We start from the raw sequence: 23,005 nt of genomic DNA on the forward strand, positions 1-23,005 counted from the left end.
TTGAGGGACCAAAGGTCTAGGATAGGGTGGAAGCCCTTGTCCTTTCTGGCCACCAGAAAGTAGCAGGGATAACAACCACAACCTACTTCTGGCACATGGACCCGCTGTATGGCTCCCTTGGCCAAGAGAGCCGTAACCACCCTGCGAAGAAGTGGCAAGTGATCCTCAGTCATCCGATCATAGGATGGTGACATGGATGGAGGGGCAGTTTCGAAGGGGAGGGAGTAGGCAGGGTACACTGGCTAGACCTCTGACTCCCCGATCCACAAGGGTAGGCGCATCCCACTTCCCCGGCCACGCAGAAGCTGTGCAGTATGCACGGTGGCTGAACAGGAACGGATGTGGCGGGACACCCCTTCTGTAACCACAAAGGGGGTGAAAAGCAGACTGAGGAGTGCGAGGGGCAGCCGGGAGGCCCAAGGACCAGGCCATAGCACAATAATCCTTGAAGAGCTCAATCGCAGAGTCTGCTTTCTCTCAGAAGAGACGGGTGTCATAAAAGGGCACGTTCATAAGGTTAGATTGGACATCCTTTGGAAAGCCAAACTTCCTCAACCAGGCGTGGTGCCTAAGGGCCAATGTTGATGCAACCACTCTACCTAGTGAGTCTGTCGTATCCAGTCCACATCGGATTGTGAACTTTGCTGCGTCTCTCCCATCAGCAAATGCTCGATAGAGTACAGTCGGACCGCCTCCGGAACTGTGGCAGCACTTGCGCAAAAGTATCCTATAGCGTGTGGGAGTAACGGCCAAAAAGGTATGCAGTGTTCATAAACCACGATGCCAAGCTGGAGGAAGAAAACATCTTCTACCCAAGTTGGTTTAGCCTCTTGGATTCCCTATCCGGGGGTGTGGAAGGGAACGCACCCTGAGATGTAGAGGCTTGGATAGCCAAGTTCTTAGGGATGGGGTGCTGCGTCAAGAATGCTGGGCCAGTTGGCGCAGGGCGGTGGCGTAAGGCAATAGACCTAGTCACAGGAGCACCTGTGCTGGGTTTGGACCAGGGACCCAGCTGGACATCAATAAGGGCTTTAGTAAATGGCAATAGGGGTTCAAAGGATGAAGCCCAAGGCTGAAGCACCTCTGTCAAGAGGTTAGTCTTGACTGCCACTGAAGGCAGCTCAAGGTCCAGGAACTCAGCCGCTCTTCGCACCACCATGGAATAGAATGCTCCCTCCTCGTACCCCCAGTAGGGAGGGAAAGCATGCCAGTGTCAGAGGAAGTATCCAGATCACTGGCTCTATCCAGGTCCATACGCCTGTCCAAAGGGTCTTGTAGCTGGCATTGTAGAGGGTCCAGCAACCCCTCCCATTCCTCATCGTACCCAAACCCATAAGATTAAGGGTCAGGATCCAACCTAGGGGGCAAGGCTCCTACCAAAGTTGGAATCAGCATCATGTGAAGCTGATCTGGCTCCATATCGGAGTTTGCAATGAAGATGGGGTCGACTCTACCCAAAGGCACAGGTGGCGTCATGAGCGTCGAAGTCTGAACCGACATCCGGGAAGGTCAAGCCGGTACTACTGATGCTGGTTCGGATCCAGGAATTAATTCATGGGTGCCCCCTGGAATCAAGGCCGAAGCTGCCGACGTGGAAACCAAGGAGGCTCCTTCTGACCCCATGGGGCTGAGGACGCTTCAGCGAGGTCAGACTGCCCAAAATTTAGGCACATGGCCTCATAAAACTCTCTAAGTTGGGCAGGTGCCGCTCCAGCTCCCAGAAACCTGGGGCGATGCAGAGCCAACCCAGGCGCAGACCCGAGGATGGAGGCCTAGAACGCCGACACTCCTGGCCCGGAAAGAAAATAACTCACGTCAGTGCGGTAGGGGGGCATCTATATAGAACCTGAAACAACATATCCGGCGCGGACAACACCAACAACAGATGCAGGGCCAATCGATGTCACCTAACAAAGTGCAGGGGTACTGCTCGAGAAAACTCTCCAGATCCAGACTAACATCTGGGGGAAATTCTAAGGTAAGGAATCTGCAACTAGAATGTCTATCAGATATACAGACTCTTGTTTGGTTTCAAGTTTTAGGCTCAACGGGTCTCTCTTTCGGCTCCAAGTCAGTCTTAGTTATTTTCGGTTCCTAGGGTGGTTTCGGTGCCGTAGGTGTTTACGGTGCCAAAGTGTGCTTGGCATGGAGAGATGTCTTTGACGTGGAGGGCACTTTAGGTTCTGAAGGTGTAGCTTTCGACTCTGAAAGCCTTGTAGGCTTTTCTGACGTTGAGGTTTGCCTTTCTGATGCCGGCACGGAGGACAGCTTCAACTTCAAGATGGTTGGTGCCTTTGTAGTTTTGGTGCCTCATGGCGATTGTGTAGGCGGAGGGACGGGTGTCTGCTCCTTTGCCAGACATCCATGGCCTGAAGGCAGTGGGGTTCCGTGAGTCTTTGGGTATACTTTTCTGAGGGTTTGGGAGGCTTTAGCTGGTGCCCTTTCGAGGTTGTAGGCTCTTACTCTGAGTCGACCCTTTCCCTGCTGCTGGCAAGTAGGATGGGGATGTCCAGAGGCACGCCCTGGGTTTCTGCTAACCCCTCGATGTTCTCTTCAGGGGCAAATGGTCCCCAAAGATATCAGACACATCTTCAGCTCGGTGTGCTTGCATGGTGGTATGGGCCCAGCCGGGCTCTCTCCATTGGCGAAGTTACTTGCTCGAACTGAAGGCCAGGCAAGCTTTACACCACTTCTCATCGTCTTCTGGAGGAAGCCACATGTTGCACTGTGTTTATTCTGCGTGTAATATTTAGTATGGCACTTGGGGCAGAAACTGAAAGGAGCAGAAGATAATGCGGGGAGGGTGGAAGATGAAGTAGAACAAGGCCTGAAAACCGGGCAGGCGGAATAATAGAGGTGGTTGTCTTTCGAGTATTATCCGTTGAAGGGTTACGGATAGGAGTGCTGAAACTGCCTTGTGGAGAGCGTTGAGGATTCAATCCTGAAGCTCCGAGATAGACGTCCCAATCTGATGGCGGAGAAAAACAATTTAACAAAGGAGCTGATGACCACACGCAATACGGACTATAGGAGTCACTCAAAAGACTACTTAAAAAAAATAAAAAAACAGAAGGTGCACACATCTGAGACCAGCGCTAGATGGTAGGATTATGCTAAACATTTGAGTCTAAGGCACTACACTCAATGAACAGATGTTTACAGGGTTACATGTTACTTATTTTTGCTTACGTATCTATGGCCAACACATGTTAAGAATATTCAGCACTTCTTATAATTTGGTGGCCTATGATTGGCTAGCTATCTGTGCAATAAGTACTGTCACTGTCTGCCTCACACCAATTAAATCTCCAGCGACCAAACACCCAGTAACAAAATAAAATTAAACACAAAATCTCAAGAGTCAGTCATGAAAAACATAATGTGGATGCACTCCTTCAAGCCCAGCTTACACATTTCATATGTACTTGTAAGATTTATTAGTCCTTCCTCTCTTTCTGGGTTCCCACTGCATTTTGGTCATGTAATTATATATTTTGAATGAATTTGCTACCTAACAACCGCTTCCCGTTATAGGCTAAATAGCCCATAAACTCGAGTCCCAAATAATGACGGTCCGGTCACCTGCCTGGTCATGTGTGGGCTATTTAGCATATAACGGGATGCAGTTGTTATGTGGCAAATTAGCAGGACAAAATCTTCCTCTTCCAAGGAGATCACCTTTTGCTCAGGCATCTTTTGAGTAAGGACTTCTGGGGTAAAAGGCGACTCTCAGCATATGGCTTAAAATGGCTAAGGGCTAGACCCTTGCAACTGCCTTGTCTAAGCAATCAGCAAGATACCAGAGAACAGTCAGGTTCACAACCTGCTTGAAATAACCAGTATCTGCTGCCCTTGTCCTGATCTTGTGAATCAGGTTAGTACCATCCAACCAATTCATGTATAACTGTGTTATATTCACTTATGAAGCAACACAAGGTTATCTAAAGTAGTACTTTGTAAGTCTGTTCAACTAGCCTATTCTTTGTCTCTTTCGTATCTTTGATTGGTACGCTAGAAAAATATTGCTAAACAACGCTACTTTAAAATAAAATAACAACCCACTAAAGCTTAGTTACTTAGAAGTTACTTTTCATAAACCTCAAACCGCTTCTAGGAACCGTGTAACACCCCTCATTCCTTGTGAAACACTTCATAGTGGTCTGTACAAATATTTTTCCTGGATATTGAGTACACAGTTGCTTTCCCTGTAAATTACTTCTCAGCTAACGTCACAAACAATTTTCTTGAAAACTGAGAAAATGTCTGGTTAATCAGGTCTGCATAGGCCTTATGAGAAAATGTGCATTTTAACAATCATTGCAAGAAGCAACATGTTTTGTAAACACTGGAACACACAGTTGATGGTTTGGCAGCTGAATAAACACTGATCATACAAATTTCAAAAAGTATGCAAACCATAGACAAAACACTGAAAATCCACAAAAAACAATGAAAATAGGAAAGCCTAGCAATGTGCTAACAATACCTACAAAGCTTCCACCAAACTAGTTAGCATTCAACATAAGACAGACTATTACACATGCACTAAACAAAGCACACCTCTGAATCCAAGCAATGTTTAGCGAAGGTATGAAGGGAGACCAATGTAGCCACACAACAGCTCAGCTATGAGAAGATCCCTGGCAAGCACTGATATTGAAGACTGCGCTGGTGAAGTGATCACAGATTTTCTTCATGGTTTCCTTTTTGGGCAACGTCCTTTTCTAAATAACTTTGCCTTTCTTACAACATGCATACCTCACAAACAGCTGGTTGTCCGACCTCATCTCCTTGATGCAATCAAAATAACAAAAGACTGCCCTCTGGGGATCCTGCTGGTGTAATCTCTTTTCCTTGTTAGACGGATGGGGTGGAGGATAAAAGGTAAGAAAGGTAATAGTCTATCCCAGATGGAAAGAGTCACCACTATTAAAAGGAAAGCTGCTTTAGTTCTGAGAACCAGTGAAGGAAAGTACCTCTTTTGACATGGCAACCCTCCACTTTTTGCCTGGTTCTGGTGCAATTTCGACTAAAAGTGCACTGGGTCCCTGCTAAACAGGTCCCCAGTGCCTGATCTCTTTCCCCCAAAATGGCACAGTTGTTTTTCACAATTGGCTACCACTGTAAGTCCCTAATAAATGGTATCCCTGGTACCTAGAGTATGGGGTACTAATGGAAGACCCCTGAGGGCTGCAGCACAAATTGTGACACCCTCGGGGACCCTCTCGCCAAGTGCACACAGTGCTGCTTTTGCAGGCTGCGTGACTTGGTGCGGAACTAAAGTGAAAACAATACATGGCACACAGCCTGTGTGCCCTGCCCTCTCTACACTGCATGCAATATATGTAAGTCACCTCTCTAGCAGGCCTTCCAGCCCTAAAGGCAGGGGGCATTAAATTACATGTGAGGGCATACCTGCATGAGCAGATGTGTCCCTGCTATATCTTTGCCGATTCTCAGATATAGTCCATGAACTGGGAAGCTATTTTAAGTACATGTGCTGGACACTGGTCATTACAGGTTCCCCAGCTACACAATGGCTTCACTGAAGATAGGGATGTTTGGTATCAAACATCTCATTTTAATAAACCTTCACTGAATCCAGTCATGGATTTATTAATACATGCATTCAGAGGACACCTTAAAGGTGTCCCCTGAAAACCCACCAGCTCCTAGTGTGGGCACTGACAGGTCAAAACCAGTGCAACCACCTTAGCAGAGGTCTGGCCCCCTGAGGTGAGAGCCAATGCTCTCAAGGGCTCAGAACAAAGGCCTGCTCTGGGCGGAGATGTGACCTCCTTTGCCAGGCAGGATGGACATTCCAGGGCGGGGAGCTTCGAAGGCCTTGCCGCCTTTGTAATGTGAACCAGGTCACTACAGATGGTGGAGATGACTAACGCCCCCCCCTCCCCCCGGCCCGTCTTGACTCCACGTTTGGCGGCAGCACATGCAGGAAAATATGTCAAATTAGGAGGAGTGCCCACTTCATGCCAGTCGCACCCATAGGGTGGATGAGCTAAAGTGGACACTACTTTTTAAATTCCTCCATCTTTATTGGAAGGAATTAGGCCACTAGAGTTAGGTTATGCCCACTTCCCAATAGAAGTGGTCATAAAGAGGGTGTAGTCACCTAAAGGTGAGTAGCCTATTGGCTACCACCTGGCACCCCCTGTAATGCCGTTAAATTCAGTATTTCAGTGGCATCCCTAAACCCTAGAACTCAGATTACTGACCTAAGAACAGCTGGACACTACAGAGTATCACCAGCAGAGAAGGCTGCAGATACCAACTGACTTGGCCCCAGCCCTACTGGCCTGTCTGCAGCCCTGGAAGATCCTGCGTCAAAAGACAACCCATCCTGCAGCCCAGCGACCTCCAAAGCCTTGGGTGCATGCCTTCACTAAAGACCATGATCTCCTGAGAACAGCTGACCTGTTCAAGAAACAACTAACTTAAAAGACAAAACTCTGCCCTGAGGAACCTAGAAACCGCCTCTGGATCCAACCCTGCACCGGACACCCACAGTCAGAGTCCAAGTGGGCAGTCGGTCCTGTGATGTTTCCCCAATGATTCTGATTGGGAGTCCACTGTGGGCTGACCCCTGACGGACTCTGCCTCAAAGCCTGCAGCCTCAGTCCGAAGACTGCTCCTCACGTGACCTGCCCGGTAAGCAGTTTCCGATGCCAAAAGACACCCCTGCACCAGGAGCCCCTGGGTGTTGGGGAGCTGGACCCTACATCTGTGTCTCTACGTCTCCCAGCATCAGAACTTACCCAGGCAGCTGTGGTTTTCTTCATTCAGCCTCCTGGCCTGAGCCTGCAGCCTTTATCCAAAACTGATCTCCCCATTGACTTACATTGGGTGCTCGACACTGTGATGGCACGCTGCACCCGGCCATCCCTGTGCCGCTGAGAGTGTACGTTTGGTGCTGCCTTGTGCCCCCCTTTGTACTTACCTCAACTCCAGGAGATCGACCCCTAGCCCAGCTTTACTCACCTGTAAGCAGCACATCTTCGGTTACCCCCTATCTCCATTGGTTAACATTGAGTGCCCAACGCTGTGTTGGCACTCTGCACCAGGCCACCCTGTGCCACTGAGGGTGTAAGTTCGGTGCTGCCTTTTGGCCCTCCTTGTACTTACCTCAACTCCAGGAGACCGACCCCTGGCACCGCTTTAGTCACGTCAGCAGCACATATTTGTTCACCCCCCAGTCTCTATTGGTTAACAATGGGCACCTGATTTCAAATTTGACCTCAGCACCTGGCCGCACCTGTGCCACTGTGGGTGCACGCTTGGTACTGATTTGAACCTTGCCTCGTGTTGATCTAAAACCCCAAAGACTGGTTTTGTAGGTTGTGGACTTAACTGCATTCTTGTTTTCCTCCCATAGGTGAACAATGCTGAATTGCAGAGTATTTAGGATAGAAAGTCTACTTACCTGATAACATAGTTCTTGGGTTTGAAACATATATAAAAAGAATTGATATTTTTCTAAACTGTTCTCAGATTTATTCTTTGAGTGTGTGTGTCCATTTATTGCCTCAGTGAGTACAACAAACGCTTAGCACTACCCTCTGACAAGCCTAAGTGCTCGCCCACACTACCACAAATAGAGCACGAGTCCAATCTACTTTTGCCTCTGCAAAACCAATTGGGGATCTACTGGACTCTCTGCAAGGTGTACTTAATTTTGGTGCACTAGATAAAGAGCCAGCTTCCTACAACCAGTTTGTCTGGAAAGAAGCATGTGAAAGACAGGCACAAAGTGCAGCAACTTACTTACATGCCTAACCTAAGAAAGGCCTAAAGAAAAACTGTCTTAAATGTTAACCATCACAACTGGCAGATCTGAAGATGGCCAAAGGCAACACCCACCAAAAAAGTTAAATCCAAGTCCCAGCTGGGGCCCAGTGGACTGGGTGAGTCTTACACAGAACCAGAGAAATCAATGTATAAGAGACTTCTGGAGAGAGTCAAGGCAGTCCGCAAACCGGCTCCCTAACTCTTGCTAGAAGTCTGCCAGCGACAAACAGAAGTCCATGCACACTAAGGCCGCGCTGGATCCCTGCCTCCACCATGCCTTTGACAAAGGAGCGATCCCCATCAGCGAGGCCCTTAACCATATTCTCTAAACCTCCATCAATACAGCCACCTTTCTTTCCAGACCCATGGAAACATGCAGAAGTCAATGTCCTTCTAAACAAAACCTTAGCCGACCAAACCTAACGCTCTACTCAACAAGGACCTCTCCGACTACCTTGCCAATTACCAACTTCGAGACGCCACATGAACAGGATTTAGACCTAACCACAAGTATAGAAACAGCCCTCAGAGCAGCAAAGGATGACATCTGGATGGTCCTCGACAGGGAGAAGCTGCAGACCTAATTCTCCTAGACCTATTGCCAACTTTTGACACCGTCTCCCATTCCATTCAAATCCAACAACTTCACAGAGCAGGCATCAAAAGAAAAGCTCTCAAATGGATAAGCTCTATCCACACCAGAAGAACGCAAGCATTCAACATACCCCCTACTCCTCTGAAACACAAGAACTCATCTGCAGAGTTACATAGGGCTCCTGGCTTAGCTTGACACTCTAACACCTGCATAACTCTACTAGCTGTCATCATACAGACTCACGCCATCAACATCCTCACATCGCTAACAAAATCCAACACCAGGAACAAGCTCACCCTGTGCATGTTCGAAGTGGCCACCTGTCTGAAATCAAATTGCCTCAAACTTAACTCAGACAAGACCAAAGTGGCAGTCTTCGGGAAAGACACCTCGTCATGGGCCTCCACCTGGTGGCCCAAAGACCTTGGACCAACCCCCCACACCTTACTGACAAGCACGAAACCTAGGAATCATCATACAGAACAAACTGGACATAGCTTACTGAGTCAACACAGTGGCCTCATCCTACTTCAGCATCCTAAGGATAACGAAAATCTTCAAGTGGCTACCAGACAACACCAGGAAAACAACCACCCAAGCTTACATTCACCAGCAGAATGGACTATGGAAACACCTTGTACGCAGGGGTAACCAACCAGTTCACAAAAAGCCTGCAAAAGGCTCAAAAGGCAGCGGCCAGACTAGCCCTCAATCTCCCCCAGGCAGAACACATATCACACCACATCTAAGAGAACTCAACAGGCTCCCAATACACAGTCGCCCCATATTTCAGACTCCTCACTCATACCTATAAAGCTCTCCACAACACACGCCCTGCTTGCCTGAACAGACATTTATTTCCACCAACCTTCCAAACACATTCACTTTGCTTGTCTCTCACTAGCACACATCTTATGTACACAAAAGCAGAGGATAGGTAGCACCTTCCCATAGCTGGCCCCTAAAGCATGCAACAACCTCCCACAACACATTCGGGCTTACTCCTCTATTCTTGACTTGGCCAAGAACCTAAAAACCTGGCTCTTCGATTAAGCCCTCCACAGCTGGCCTCTCACACTGGCTACAGGGTTCCTGGATACCTTCATGGGTAATTAGCATATTTAAAAAACACTGAAAACATAACATAAAAAAGGAAGTGCATCGCAAAGTGGAAAACTCCAATTCAACCGAAAAGTGTCACCTGCTTGGCTTCTACAATGAGTAACGGAAGGAATAAAGTGGAAATGTTCTTTATGATTTTTGACATGTGAAAAGAAGAAGAAATTAGTAAGTTTACTTGGCTTTTAAAAGTAAGATTCTCATCCCAGGTGACAACAAGGTTCTTTACCTTCTTAGATGGAGTGGGCAAAACTCCAAGATCTTGTGTCCACCAAGAGTGGGAGCAGAACTAAACATTATTTCGTAATAAAAGAACCTCCGTCTTAGAAGAGTTAAACTTCAAACGGCTGTGGCTTACAATATTACTAACTGCTGGCATGAAGTTCCGGAAGGCCTCACCTGAGATCTGATCGTTGTAAGAAAGAGACAACAATCTCGGTGTCGTAGGCATAAGATACCAACGAAAACCGAAATGATTTGATTAAACTGGCAAGGGGTTTGACAAAGATTAAACAGGATCAGGTTCAATGAAGAGACCTGAGGAACCCCACAGGGCAAGGAGAACTGCCCTGAGGAGAATTCCCGCTAAAGAAACATTTTGCACACACTCTCAATGGAAGGAGAGGAGCAGTGATAAAGCTGTACATTTGATCGAAGCTGCCGTTCAAACAGAAGGTCATGGCCGCAAACAGGTCAAGGAGGACAAGAGCTGCTCTGCTGCCTCTATCCAAAGTTGACTGGATGTCTTCAGTGGCCACAATCAGTGCTGCCTCGCTACTGTGCCCACTTCTGAAGCCGAATTGGGTAACATCCAAGAAATGGTGTCACTCTCGATGAGAGATGCCAATTGTTGGTTCATGACCTTCTCCAAAATTTTGGCTGGGAGGGGTGACGGGAGATAAGCTGATGATTATGAGTATCCAAGGAATTAAGGTTTTCCTTTTTACGTAAGAGGAGAATGGATGCTGATTTCCAAGCTTTGGGAAAAAAGCCGGAACTAAACATTAGGATGAAAATCGTGGTCAGAATAGTGGTGACTGAGTCACTCACCAATTATACCACAGGTGGTGGGAAGGAATCAAACGGAGAGACAGACTTGATTGTACGAATGGCTTGTTTTACTTGATCAAAAGTAAAATCTACAAATTCCTCCAAGAGTGGTTTGGTTGGAACGATTGATGTAGTATTACTGCCAAAGAGACAAGTAGAATTGCTTAAGGAGAATTTGTTAAATATATTCTCGACTTTAAGAAAGAAATTGTCAAAAGTATTACAAAGAACTGCTGCCAACTTACTAATGGGTGTAAAGCTGAGCCTGTTAACCGTCTGAAATAGTTCTTTGGTGGAATTTTTTGTCTGTTTAATTTGCTTGTGTAGTAAATTGATTTTTCTTTCAAGGACTGATTCTTGTATTCAGCAATACTCTGTTTGTATTTTTGTCTTTCTAGGGAGCTGTAGTCCTTCCTCTATAGCTGTTCCTGCCTGCGACAACCTTGTTTAAGAGCTCTAAGGTTCTCGCTAAACCAGGATGCTGATGGTTTATTTCTATTACTGGTCCTGGTTTTAGGGGGTGCCAGAGTATTAACTGCAGATTTTAGCCACGCTGAGTAATTTAACAACATCTGTATACATCTGTATCCCCCCAGAACGTTCCAGTATATTTTGCTCATCCTGGACTCTAAAAATGTCCTAAAAATATATTTTTATAAATTGGTGTGGTTTTTCTTTTGTGTTGTGTGGCTTTCTTGTTTCATTGTTTGGCACTGTTAAAAGCTTTACAATAAGTTAGTTAGTGCAAGCTTTCCTGCTCAAAAGCCATAGCTACCCAGGGTTGAGCTTAAGTTGTTCAAATGAGCCTCACTGGACCCAAGGCATTTTTTGCAAGTGTATTCCAATGTAAGGCTGCACAGCCATACCATATGATAATACACCCAAATCCCCACACACATGAAAGGTGTGTCAATGGCCCGTAATTTGGTTGGTGCCTTGACATGGCTTTACAGCTATCGAGCTGACAGTCACAGGCTCAGTATTCGGATATTCCAATTATCTTTTCAACAGTGAATTCTACATTTGGTTTTCTTTAGATTATTTGTTAATGGCATTTACAATTGGACTCGCGCTTGTGGTAAGCCAAACAGTGTGTTTCTAATAGAGTAGTGGATGGGTATTCAATATTTTTTTCTCTTCTGAACTTCAATGACAGTGTGCACATCGTGAAACCAAGACATTTTTGAGAAGTAAACACCCAGTGGAATTCATGGTGGTGTGAATTGTGTGGACCTGATGACTATTTGTTACCCAGAAGCACTGCCATCCTCAAACTTTGCATAAAAACACATTTTCCTCATGTTTGAAGGAAAATACTGGAATCTGAGGGGATTCACAAATTCCCTACCAACCACGGTTCACACACGTGCCTAGATAACAACCAGTTGTCCCACCAAACTAGGAACCATGCAAAGCAAGGAGCTTCTTTGCATGGACATATTCTGTCACTGCCAGTTCTAAGATTTCAAGAGTCCAAGTGAAAAAGTTTGGTTTAAAACTCTTCCTCCCAGAGACATTAATAGATCCTTGTGTAGAGGAATCTTAATTTAGTTTCCTTATGACAGGTGACTCGGATGTAAATACATAGTCTAAAGTGCCCACAGACTCCAATTAGAATGAGTGTCATCTAAAATATTGGGAACATGTTCATTTCTATTGGGATTCATGGATACATGGCAAAAGTGTAAGCAAGTACCGTTAACTAATTAATCAACAGGTCATTATGTTTTTGACAAAGTATGGTAAAGCCATGGACCAATGAGTTGGTATTTTCCATTCTCCTTTACGACCAAGAGACATCGGTCTCAAGTGCCCAAATGTATTCTTGACAGCTAAGGCCCAGCTCTTCCTGTGCTGCTGCATCGCTCTTGCTCCTGTCTTCTTGCTTTTCCTTCCATTTTTTTTAGTGCCTTTTCCTTGCTTTTCCCTCATTCTCACTGCTCTCTCCTTGCTTGTCCCCCATTTTTTGTGTGCCTTTTTCCTGCTTTCCCCTTGTTTTCACTGCTTTCTCCTTGCATTTTCCCCCGTTTTTTGTGTGCTTTCTCACTGCTTTTCAATTGTTCTTATTGCTTTGTCCTTGCTTTTCTCCCCCGTTTTTGAGTGGCTTCTCCTTGCTTTTTCCCCCTATTTTTGTGCAGCCTTTCCATCAAAGCCAGACCATCACCTTACTTCTGGAATTCCGATGGGCCCTCACGACCTGGCTGTTCGAATAAGCCTCTGTGTCCTGCAGGCACCTGGATACCCTGTTGGGTGATTAGCCGCGCTTTACAAATCCTGATTAATTGATTAATTAACACTAGTGTGGGATTCTTGCCCACTTTGTTAGCAGGTTTGAATGCACATTTTCTTCTCCTGGTACAAGATGCACTACAGTTGTGATCTTCCTAGCAATGACCGATTGCCAAATAGTTTGTGCTAGGCTTGACAAAGGGTGAAAACATTGTGCTGTCTATTAGAATCTGTACCACATTGTTGTGAACTTAACTTTGAAAAGACTTTGTTTCCAGATACACAATTTCTGAATCTTGGTAGTTGACATGATTCACTGCTTCCTGATCAGACCACTAAGTTGAAGGTGTTGTAGGAACGTCAATGCTCCCCGAAAGTAAGATGCATCGATTTTAATGATGGCTGCTGGGATTTTGAAATATCTCCGCTTTAACATATTATTGTTTCTCAACCATTGCAACTCCTATCATCATACCTGTTCCTTTCACTTGTGACCACTGATTGCTTTAACCAGTCCTGAACTAGTCACACATCTATTCAAATCCACTCCCAGGAAAGACTTATTTTCCTGAGGACTGGGAGAATACTTTTTCATGTTGAATGTGAAACCCACACTTGTTAATATCAGTAGACCTGTTTGGCATTCTAGTAACAAACTATGCTTCCGCAGCCAGTCGTCTAAGTAAAGTGTACACTTTTATGCCTGAATGTATTAAATGTGCCATTACTAACACAACTAACAGACATTTTGTAAACATCCTTGGTTTTAGTTGTATGGCAAATGGTCAATCTTTGAACTAATAATGAAAATATTTTTGTGATACACCTGATATATTTTAGATGCAATGCATTAATTAGTATGCAAAAGTACATATCTTTTAGATATGAAGTTGCCAGAAAATCATCCTTCTCCTATAATGGTATGACTTAATGGAGATATATCTGGAAGATTTGTATCATTACAAATATGTTGAAGAACTGACGATCCAGAATGGATCTTATGAGTAAAATAATTTTTTGGTATCAGGAAGCAAACATAATACTCCAGTGCTCTTGTCCAGAATTTTAATTATACCTCATCTATACCCTTTTGATGTGCCTGCATTTGATCTGATTTGTCATTTTGTTTGGTTGTACATTTGGAGGAATGGTTTCTTTATGGATTTTACTAATCACAATGGAATGCTGAAATTCTAAATTGCTAAATCAAATGAGTAGGACAACCTTAAATGTGGACAAAGTAGCACAATAAGAACATTTCCATTTACTTCACTGAGGGGGAGCAAACAATAAAACGGTGCGCTCTAGTTTGCTCCGATTAGGCAAACGATTGTTTTTTTAAATGTATTTTAAAGGTGGTTTCAAAGTTATATAAAAGCTGGATCTCTCAAAGTCAAACAAGATGAAGCACTCTTTGTATTGTTCGGAAGTTTACACTGTCACTTGACAGCCAAAGGAAAACATGAAAGGTTTTCACACTACTTCCTTTCAAGAAAATAATTCATTAACAAAGGCATCTTTTGTTATAAAGTAAAAAAGGACTACAATCAAGATCATTAAGAGACCAACAGCAAACCAAATCTAACCCAAGTGGAGAGAAAAAATGTACTGCAAGATAGAAAACATGCAGAATTAAAACCACCATCTGACCGTAAGCATGGCTTTAGCTTGCAATATTATGCTGTTCTGTGGTGACATAAAAAAAAGGAACCTTGGTTAGCGCAAGTACCAATAGACTGTTAAAACGTCAACATGAATACGGTGACACACAATAGTGGCCTGTTAAAAGGCTAGAAATGTTTCTTTAGAATTTTTAGAAAACGAGCCATCAGACATTTGCCTGGCAAAATCTTAAACAGGAGGCATTATTTATAAGAAAGCTACATTGTGAAATATGGGGATATTTTTCTAATTCTTCAGCCTTCGACAAGCAATAGAAATGGCTGGTTCTGTGTTTCATAAGGGCATCCGGTAACAAGAGGGTGGCGCTCAAGCCCCTGGTATTACTGAGGAGCCATGATTACAGTGTTCAACTATGCTGATTGTTAAGGGAATCTGAATACAAGAATAACATCAGAAAAGTTAATGTGTGCAGCTAAATTAATTAGAATTGTCTGATATACTGTTTACAAACTAGAGAACATCGCCAGATAATTCAAATTTCCTTCTAGAGAAAGGCCTAACATGGTCATCTGCATTAATTCAACTAACCTTGGAGGTGGCATTCCCTTGTAAGGTGGCGGAGGAGACGTAAATTCTGATTTGACAGACTGAGGAGCTGAATCTTTTTCTGAATTTCCAGCACGACCCTGTTGTACCTTGAAAAAAATCATATATAATTCTATTAGTGTGAGACATCTTAGACATTGAGCACATTCACTATTTGTTAAAAACTCATGAATTTGAGAAAGTGTGTAAAAAAGCTAGTGTCTAATAGGTTTTATCTCCATCAAGTATGTTTTAACAAAATCTTAGATGTATGATCTGTCAAATCTGAATATGGATTTATAAATACTGTGTGTTAAATCAACGAATACATTTGTTTTAATACACTAAGAGTAAAAATCAATTATTGAACATCTCACCAACACACAACCACTCCTAAATATTTCCATGTATCCACTGTACCCTCAACCAAGTTTGTTTTTATGAACCATTTCACCTCAGCAGCAGACAGCAATCATAACACTACTGCTTAACAGCATTATAAATCAGGGGCAACAGGTCTACAACTATGACTATTTAAAATTCTCTGAATGTTTTTTCTTAAACCAAAAAAGCTGAGCAATTCCCAAATGCTAGCGGGTCGATGCTGATTTTGAGTGTTAAATGCTCAGGAAGATTCAATTAAATGATTCCTTATGGATTATTTAAGCAGAACTGTAATTGCCTCCAGGGGGTTCTTGCATTTATCAACACATTATGAAAACAGTCACACTTCTTAACTGTGAAACCTAAAAGCAGCGCCATTGCTAATTCCTTGTAAAATGGCTGAACTGTACTAGTGGACGCAACTGACCTTAGGTGTTTTAATAATCTATTTGGCTGAGTAATGTGAAAAAGGTTTTGCATAAAAACAGCTGTTGGAATAAATAAATATTTGGTCACATATGTAAAAAGAACCTGATTATTTGAAGTAATTTCAAAACATCACACAAAAACAAATTAAACAATACCAATGCGTTTGTAAGGAGAACACTTGTATCAACTGAAGTATAGTCAACCCACATGCTTCTTTTTAACAGAACATCTATGTTTAGGATCTGTAACCCTTTTTCTGTTTTGTACTCTACCTAACCACTGACTGCTCACCTTTTGAAGAGTTTTCAGAGCACCATCTGAAGAGCTTAAATAACTCTTATGTGCCAGTAGGAGGTGCTTACTGTGTCAGTGACAGCTACATTCCTCCTGGATTTGATAACATGGAGGCACCATCCATGCACAGTGACGTCAGTTTTTTTCATACCTTCATATGTAGAGACAAAACTGACAACGTGAAACAGGCAGCGTGCAAAATCTAACTGGAGATTTTATTAATTCCTGTTAGTCCACTCCACAGAATGGGGAGGTGGGTGGTGAGGAACCTGAAGTTAAAGAAGTGTGTTAATCCGAAAGTGTTACCAAGGATAAGTAACGTATTATTCAGATGAACATCTCTCTAACCTGATTTCTCACCAAAGCAGTCCCTGGTGATTTGTCTGAGGAGTGGACTTACACCAGAAGTACTACAGGGCAAAATGGCACTTCCAGCAGACCTTACAACTAATATAGTAGTGCTACGTAAAATTATGGACAAAAGCCCTCATAACGGCCCGACATGTTGAAAACAGCCACACCCTGAGGCAGAGCTGTAGTTACAGCCTTTGCTCTTCTAGAATGAGCCCCGATTCATTTAGAATGATCCTTTTTTGGGCAGGCATGACGTAGCTTAGCAAAGAAGACTATACAGTGGGATAAACTTTCTTTCAGGGCAGTGTTTTCCTTATTCGCAACAGGGTATTCAATTATCAACTGATCGTCCACGCAGAGTTTGTTGGTTCTGTCAATGAAGACGCTGAGGGCATGACGCGGAACCTAAGTGTGTAATCTTTCCTCCTCCTTGGAAGGATGTGGAGAAGAAAAAAATACAGCAGGATAATGAACTGTCGAATACCGAAGGCATTCATCCTAAGCACCAGCTTATCTGGAAAGAAAGGCAAATGAGGGGGGTGGCCTGATATTTCCAGAAGCTCGGTAGCACAGGAAGCTCAAGTGATTACAACCAGGAATATGGTTTTCAAAGTAAAGAACCTCAGTAAAAATGTGTAACAGCTCAAATGGAGCACACGTCAGGAAAGGTGAAGAACAGATTAAGGTCCCACCACGGCATAATAAACAGTGCCACTGGAAACCTTTCAGGAAGCACACCACAACAGTAATTTAATTAATTATTAAAGAAAAGGAGGAAAGCTTGACGTTTAACTGTACCTACTGCAAAGCCCTGCCATAGAATTGGCTTGGCTCATTTAAACTATGAGTTAACAAGTAAGTCTACCATGGGTCAAATCATTTGTCCACACACCACAGAACAAAATGTGGGCAATCAAAACATATGGTCTCTGTGAAAAGGTAGTGTGTAGCTGGAACCACTTCCACTAACCAACTGGCAAACCTAGTAGTTGATTCTGCTTAATCCCCACACATGAAGGTGTAGGTTGCAGTGGTTCCGCTCTAGCACTCTCCCCTGTTGTTGGGTGGGTGTGTGCTGGGGTGGGAGGGGGTAAGGATAGCAGCTTCTCCTGAAATTGTAGACAGAGTGATGCAGAAGACATGGAGTTCCAAGCACCCAGTCTCCAAGCCCAAACTAAGGCAATGAGGATGATCTGTGTTTTTGTGTTTACAGGAAGAAGCCTGCACCACTAGAATATCTGGTGCAGGGTTCCTCAAAACTCAGTCATAACATATAGCAATTTAACAGCTAACATCCGAGGCAGAGGAGAGCTTGGATGAAGCCTCCAGAACAGGGTTCATAATGGGATCGCTAAACGAGACAAGGCTCAAAAGAAGGTAGCCCCAGCTGCGAGATCTGTGTGACCAAATTCACATTAGTCTTATCCTTGGTAGGTAGTAATTCCAGGACTTGCGAGAACCTGCAGTAAATTTCAGAAGAAGCACTTTCATAGAGGACGATAGGAGGACGCTAGGGCGGAGTCAGGTGACATGTGCAGACCATGGGTATTTTGTAGATTCAAGTAAAGGACTGCATCAGGGAAAAGATTATCCACCTCCCATCATCTTTGTTATGAAATAAATTATAGCATTTGGAGAGAATCTGAATCTAACACAAACAAAGGTCTCCGTCAATGCGAATTTCTAACTCTGGAAAAAAGGGGCTGCATGAGGCTCATTGTCAAAGTAAACATGTACTTTGGTAACATAGGGCAGACCTATTGTAGGAGGATGGCTCAAGTTTATGGAGTACAACTATGGAGTGGTACCCTATACTGAGTCCAAGCAACCCTTACTAATAGTAATTAGGTGTGCAGATAGCAAAAGCTCTCTAGGGGTAGCTTTGGAGAGCAGCTAAAGCTTTTCTAGAAGGAATGTAAAGCACTTGCAATACCACAGTAGTCAGTCAGTAACTGTTCATAAGAACCAAATGAGGTGTTGCAAAAGTAAAGTATTCTTTATTACAACACTAAGGCTATACTAACATTGGTAAATCTCTATTTGGAGATATCAACACACAAAATATAGACTTCGCAACAAGCAGAAAAAGCATAGAAATACATGGGGCCCTGTGGGGGGCGGGGCAAACCATAAACTAAGAAAGTTGTATAAGAATGGAGGTGCCCAACCAGAGTAAGTGTGTTAGAATACCAGGGGCTGGGGGAGTAAGAAATTACCAGAGGTAAGTACTAGAAATCCCACAGGCGTCTGGGTGCAGAGTTGTCATTGAGCCAGGCTGCAAGTCAAGGCCTTCCCCACTTCCTGCCAGGGGTGAAAGCAACAGATAAGTGATGCAGTGCTACCTGTAGTCATTACCCTTCTGGCATCAATATGCAAAGAATAAGATGGCAACCATCCATTATATGGTTTATCTAGGACATGTGTGTTTAGCATGTCAAAGTGGTGTAACTTGTTTTTGCTGTGTTCTTCAAGACCACCAAAAGATGTGGAAAAAAGCTGAAGAAAAACATGGCCCTGTTACATGCAGGTTTTTATTTCTCTCATAAGTCGCACACACAAAGCGACCAGTCTAATGTATTGATTTCATAATTGCATGAATAGCATGAGATGTGTATGAGGAACAATGAACAAATAAGTAAATAAACTCAAGGAAAAAAGAAGGGATCTTAGGTCCTAACGAAAGCCAGATGACAATTAGAGCAGGCACAGCTGAAACAAGTTGACAACTAAAGATGCAGGAAAGATAATCCCCAAAATTGTATTGAGCATGGTAGAAATACTGGTATCTATTCACTGGTGAGGTGGAAGGCTCACTTGTACACAGTCTCTCAAGCTACATAACTGTTACTAGTACACAATTAATTTGTAGTGTGCAGCTATTAACGAGTCACATGCTGTGCATCAACTGTGCTGCAGTATTTTTCCTTTATAGAGGTGGGAGCGAAGTGGTAGTAGTAGCAAACAAATGGTTTAACACTGTCTGCTCAACATCAGCTTACTCCCTTGACTGAACATAAATACATTTGCAAGAGGTGGGCAGATGGCTACATTAAAAAAATATATGTATGTCAAAGAGGCATTTTTCTTGCACTCACCTGTAATAACTGAATTGATTTCCTAATCCATCTAACAACATCCGTCTTAATAACTGTATTAACCCCACAAGCGGGTAGTATTTTCAACAAAAAAGTATTGAATTTGCCATACTACCTTTAACTTTTCTATTTAATACTTAACAGCCCTCCTATTATCCAACACTTCTGTTGGCAAAGTCTCACACTGGCACAATATTTTGTAGCAGCTGTATCATCTAATTAATATGAAAAGACTAAAAGAAAACCTAAGATACATTTTGGGTTTGTTGTGATGAAATTGCTTTCTTTACATCCCTGTAAATATAGAGAAAGGGGGGTTTAAATTCCTCCCCATCCTGACAATGGTTGAATTACACTATTTAATCCTCAAAGACTGCATCATCTTTAAGACACCCTGCATCACAAACAAGCACATCAAAACTGTCACCTACCCGTACCTGGTACAGAAATTAACTCAGGTGGACAACGCAACACTAGAAGCCAGGACATCATAATACTAGCAATAAACACCTACAAAAATAGGACACAACCAGAAGGCAGGCCTTCTCGAGGTATTATCTGAGAATGCATCCTCATTATCATCAGCACTACCCCACTCTTGTGGAATTGATAAAGCTTAAACATTTCTCTTCAGAGAATACTATACCTCCATGAAAATCCTGATTCTCTATAAACAATCCCCAATTATAACTCAGGTCTGCAGCGATTGAACAGTGCTGTGTTGCTCTCTAGCTAGGTACACGGACAAGAAATACCAGTACATACACTGGTATACTAAGAAGTAATCTAGTTTTTGATTCCTTTGTACATGCTGAAACAGACCATGAGTGTAACCTTTAAGAAGCATAGTGCAACAGGCTAGCCAACATATGCCTTTCACAATCAGAGTGATGTGGCTGCAACGTTTTAGAAACAAGTAGTACACCAAATGTTTCCACCTTTCTGCACTCGACATCTGTGTTGCAGGTCTAACCACCTTTTTCATTCCCAAATGGCATATTCTGCCCTTTTGTAAGCAAAGCAATTTAGGCACCAAATGTTTTTTTCCATGGTGTCCTTAGTGACAGTTTTCAAATGAGAAAACTGTGGTTGTCGTACCAATCTGGCGCATAGCATCACACATAATCAGGACCATTTGTTTACCGTGAGAGTTTGGCACAGTATTGGGGAAAAGTGTATGCAAAGATCCCAGACTAATCCAGTGACCGTGACTTCCCCTTGGATAGGATATCAGATTATCTTGATGCAAAGCCTTAGCACTTCAAGCTTAAGCTTGATACAAATATGCAGATGCATGCCGCTGCCCACTTTGCAGATATTTCCCCTACAAAAGGCTGGTTCAAATCCCACTCCTGCAAAACACCTGGCCTCTACGTACGTTACTGCCTTGACAATGGAAAATGATATGCCAAGAACTGAACAGCAGTGAACTCACCATTTCTGCCCTCCCTCCTCACCCCTCTACCAAACGCACACAATAAAGTGAGCTTTGAAACAGGGAATGATTTAATTTAGATAAAACAGATGTGTTGTGTAAGGAAATGCCTCCTTGGCATGGTTGCCCCCTGACTTTTTGCCTTTGCTGATGCTATGTTTACAATTGAAAGTGTGCTGAGGCCTGCTAACCAGGCCCCAGCACCAGTGTTCTTTCCCTAACCTGTACTTTTGTATCCACAATTGGCAGACCCTGGCATCCAGATAAGTCCCTTGTAACTGGTACTTCTAGTACCAAGGGCCCTGATGCCAAGGAAGGTCTCCAAGGGCTGCAGCATGTCTTATGCCACCCTGGAGACCTCTCACTCAGCACAGACACACTGCTTGCCAGCTTGTGTGTGCTAGTGAGGACAAAACGAGTAAGTCGACATGGCACTCCCCTCAGGGTGCCATGCCAGCCTCTCACTGCCTATGCAGTATAGGTAAGACACCCCTCTAGCAGGCCTTACAGCCTTAAGGCAGGGTGCACTATACCATAGGTGAGGGTACCAGTGCATGAGCATGGTACCCCTACAGTGTCTAAACAAAACCTTAGACATTGTAAGTGCAGGGTAGCCATAAGAGTATATGGTCTGGGAGTCTGTCAAACACGAACTCCACAGCACCATAATGGCTACACTGAAAACTGGGAAGTTTGGTATCAAACTTCTCAGCACAATAAATGCACACTGATGCCAGTGTACATTTTATTGCAAAATACACCCCAGAGGGCACCTTAGAGGTGCCCCCTGAAACTTAACCGACTGTCTGTGTAGGCTGACTAGTTCCAGCAGCCTGCCACACTAGAGACATGTTGCTGGCCCCATGGGGAGAGTGCCTTTGTCACTCTGAGGCCAGTAACAAAGCCTGCACTGGGTGGAGATGCTAACACCTCCCCCAGGCAGCAGCTGTAACACCTGGCGGTGAGCCTCAAAGGCTCACCCCTTTGTCACAGCCCAGCAGGGCACTCCAGCTTAGTGGAGTTGCCCGCCCCCTCCGGCCACGGCCCCCACTTTTGGCGGCAAGGCTGGAGGGAACAAAGAAAGCAACAAGGAGGAGTCACTGGCCAGTCAGGACAGCCCCTAAGGTGTCCTGAGCTGAAGTGACTCTAACTTTTAGAAATCCTCCATCTTGCAGATGGAGGATTCCCCCAATAGGGTTAGGATTGTGACCCCCTCCCCTTGGGAGGAGGCACAAAGAGGGTGTACCCACCCTCAGGGCTAGTAGCCATTGGCTACTAACCCCCCAGACCTAAACACGCCCTTAAATTTAGTATTTAAGGGCTACCCTGAACCCTAGAAAATTAGATTCCTGCAACTACAAGAAGGACTGCCTAGCTGAAAACCCCTGCAGAGGAAGACCAGAAGACGACAACTGCCTTGGCCCCAGAAACTCACCGGCCTGTCTCCTGCCTTCCAAAGATCCTGCTCCAGCGACGCCTTCCAAAGGGACCAGCGACCTCGACATCCTCTGAGGACTGCCCCTGCTTCGAAAAGACAAGAAACTCCCGAGGACAGCGGACCTGCTCCAAGAAAGGCTGCAACTTTGTTTCCAGCAGCTTTGAAAGGACCCTGCAAGCTCCCCGCAAGAAGCGTGAGACTTGCAACACTGCACCCGGCGACCCCGACTCGGCTGGTGGAGATCCAACACCTCAGGAGGGACCCCAGGACTACTCTGATACTGTGAGTACCAAAACCTGTCCCCCCTGAGCCCCCACAGCGCCGCCTGCAGAGGGAATCCCGAGGCTTCCCCTGACCGCGACTCTTTGAATCCTAAGTCCCGACGCCTGGGAGAGACCCTGCACCCGCAGCCCCCAGGACCTGACTTTCGCTGGCGAAGTGACCCCCAGGAGTCCCTCTCCCTTGCCCAAGTGGAGGTTTCCCCGAGGAACCCCCCCCTTGCCTGCCTGCAGCGCTGAAGAGATCCGTTGATCTCTCATAGACTAACACTACAAACCCGACGCTTGTTTCTA

At 44.5% G+C, this 23,005-nt stretch overlaps 1 protein-coding gene across 6 annotated transcripts in view; it reads right to left on the minus strand.

Annotated features, from left to right (window-relative positions):
- The window catches only part of FIP1L1 (factor interacting with PAPOLA and CPSF1), a 510,903-nt gene that overhangs the window by 176,904 nt on the left and 310,994 nt on the right, over positions 1 to 23,005 (minus strand). For all 6 annotated transcript variants that reach the window (XM_069201295.1, XM_069201279.1, XM_069201288.1 and 3 more), the window contains one exon: positions 15,008 to 15,114. In XM_069201295.1, the coding sequence (XP_069057396.1) occupies positions 15,008 to 15,114 (107 nt within the window). The remainder of the gene's footprint in view (positions 1 to 15,007; positions 15,115 to 23,005) is intronic.

This window comes from Pleurodeles waltl, chromosome 1_2, assembly GCF_031143425.1.
Source record: "Pleurodeles waltl isolate 20211129_DDA chromosome 1_2, aPleWal1.hap1.20221129, whole genome shotgun sequence".
NCBI classification, from domain to species: domain Eukaryota; kingdom Metazoa; phylum Chordata; class Amphibia; order Caudata; family Salamandridae; genus Pleurodeles; species Pleurodeles waltl.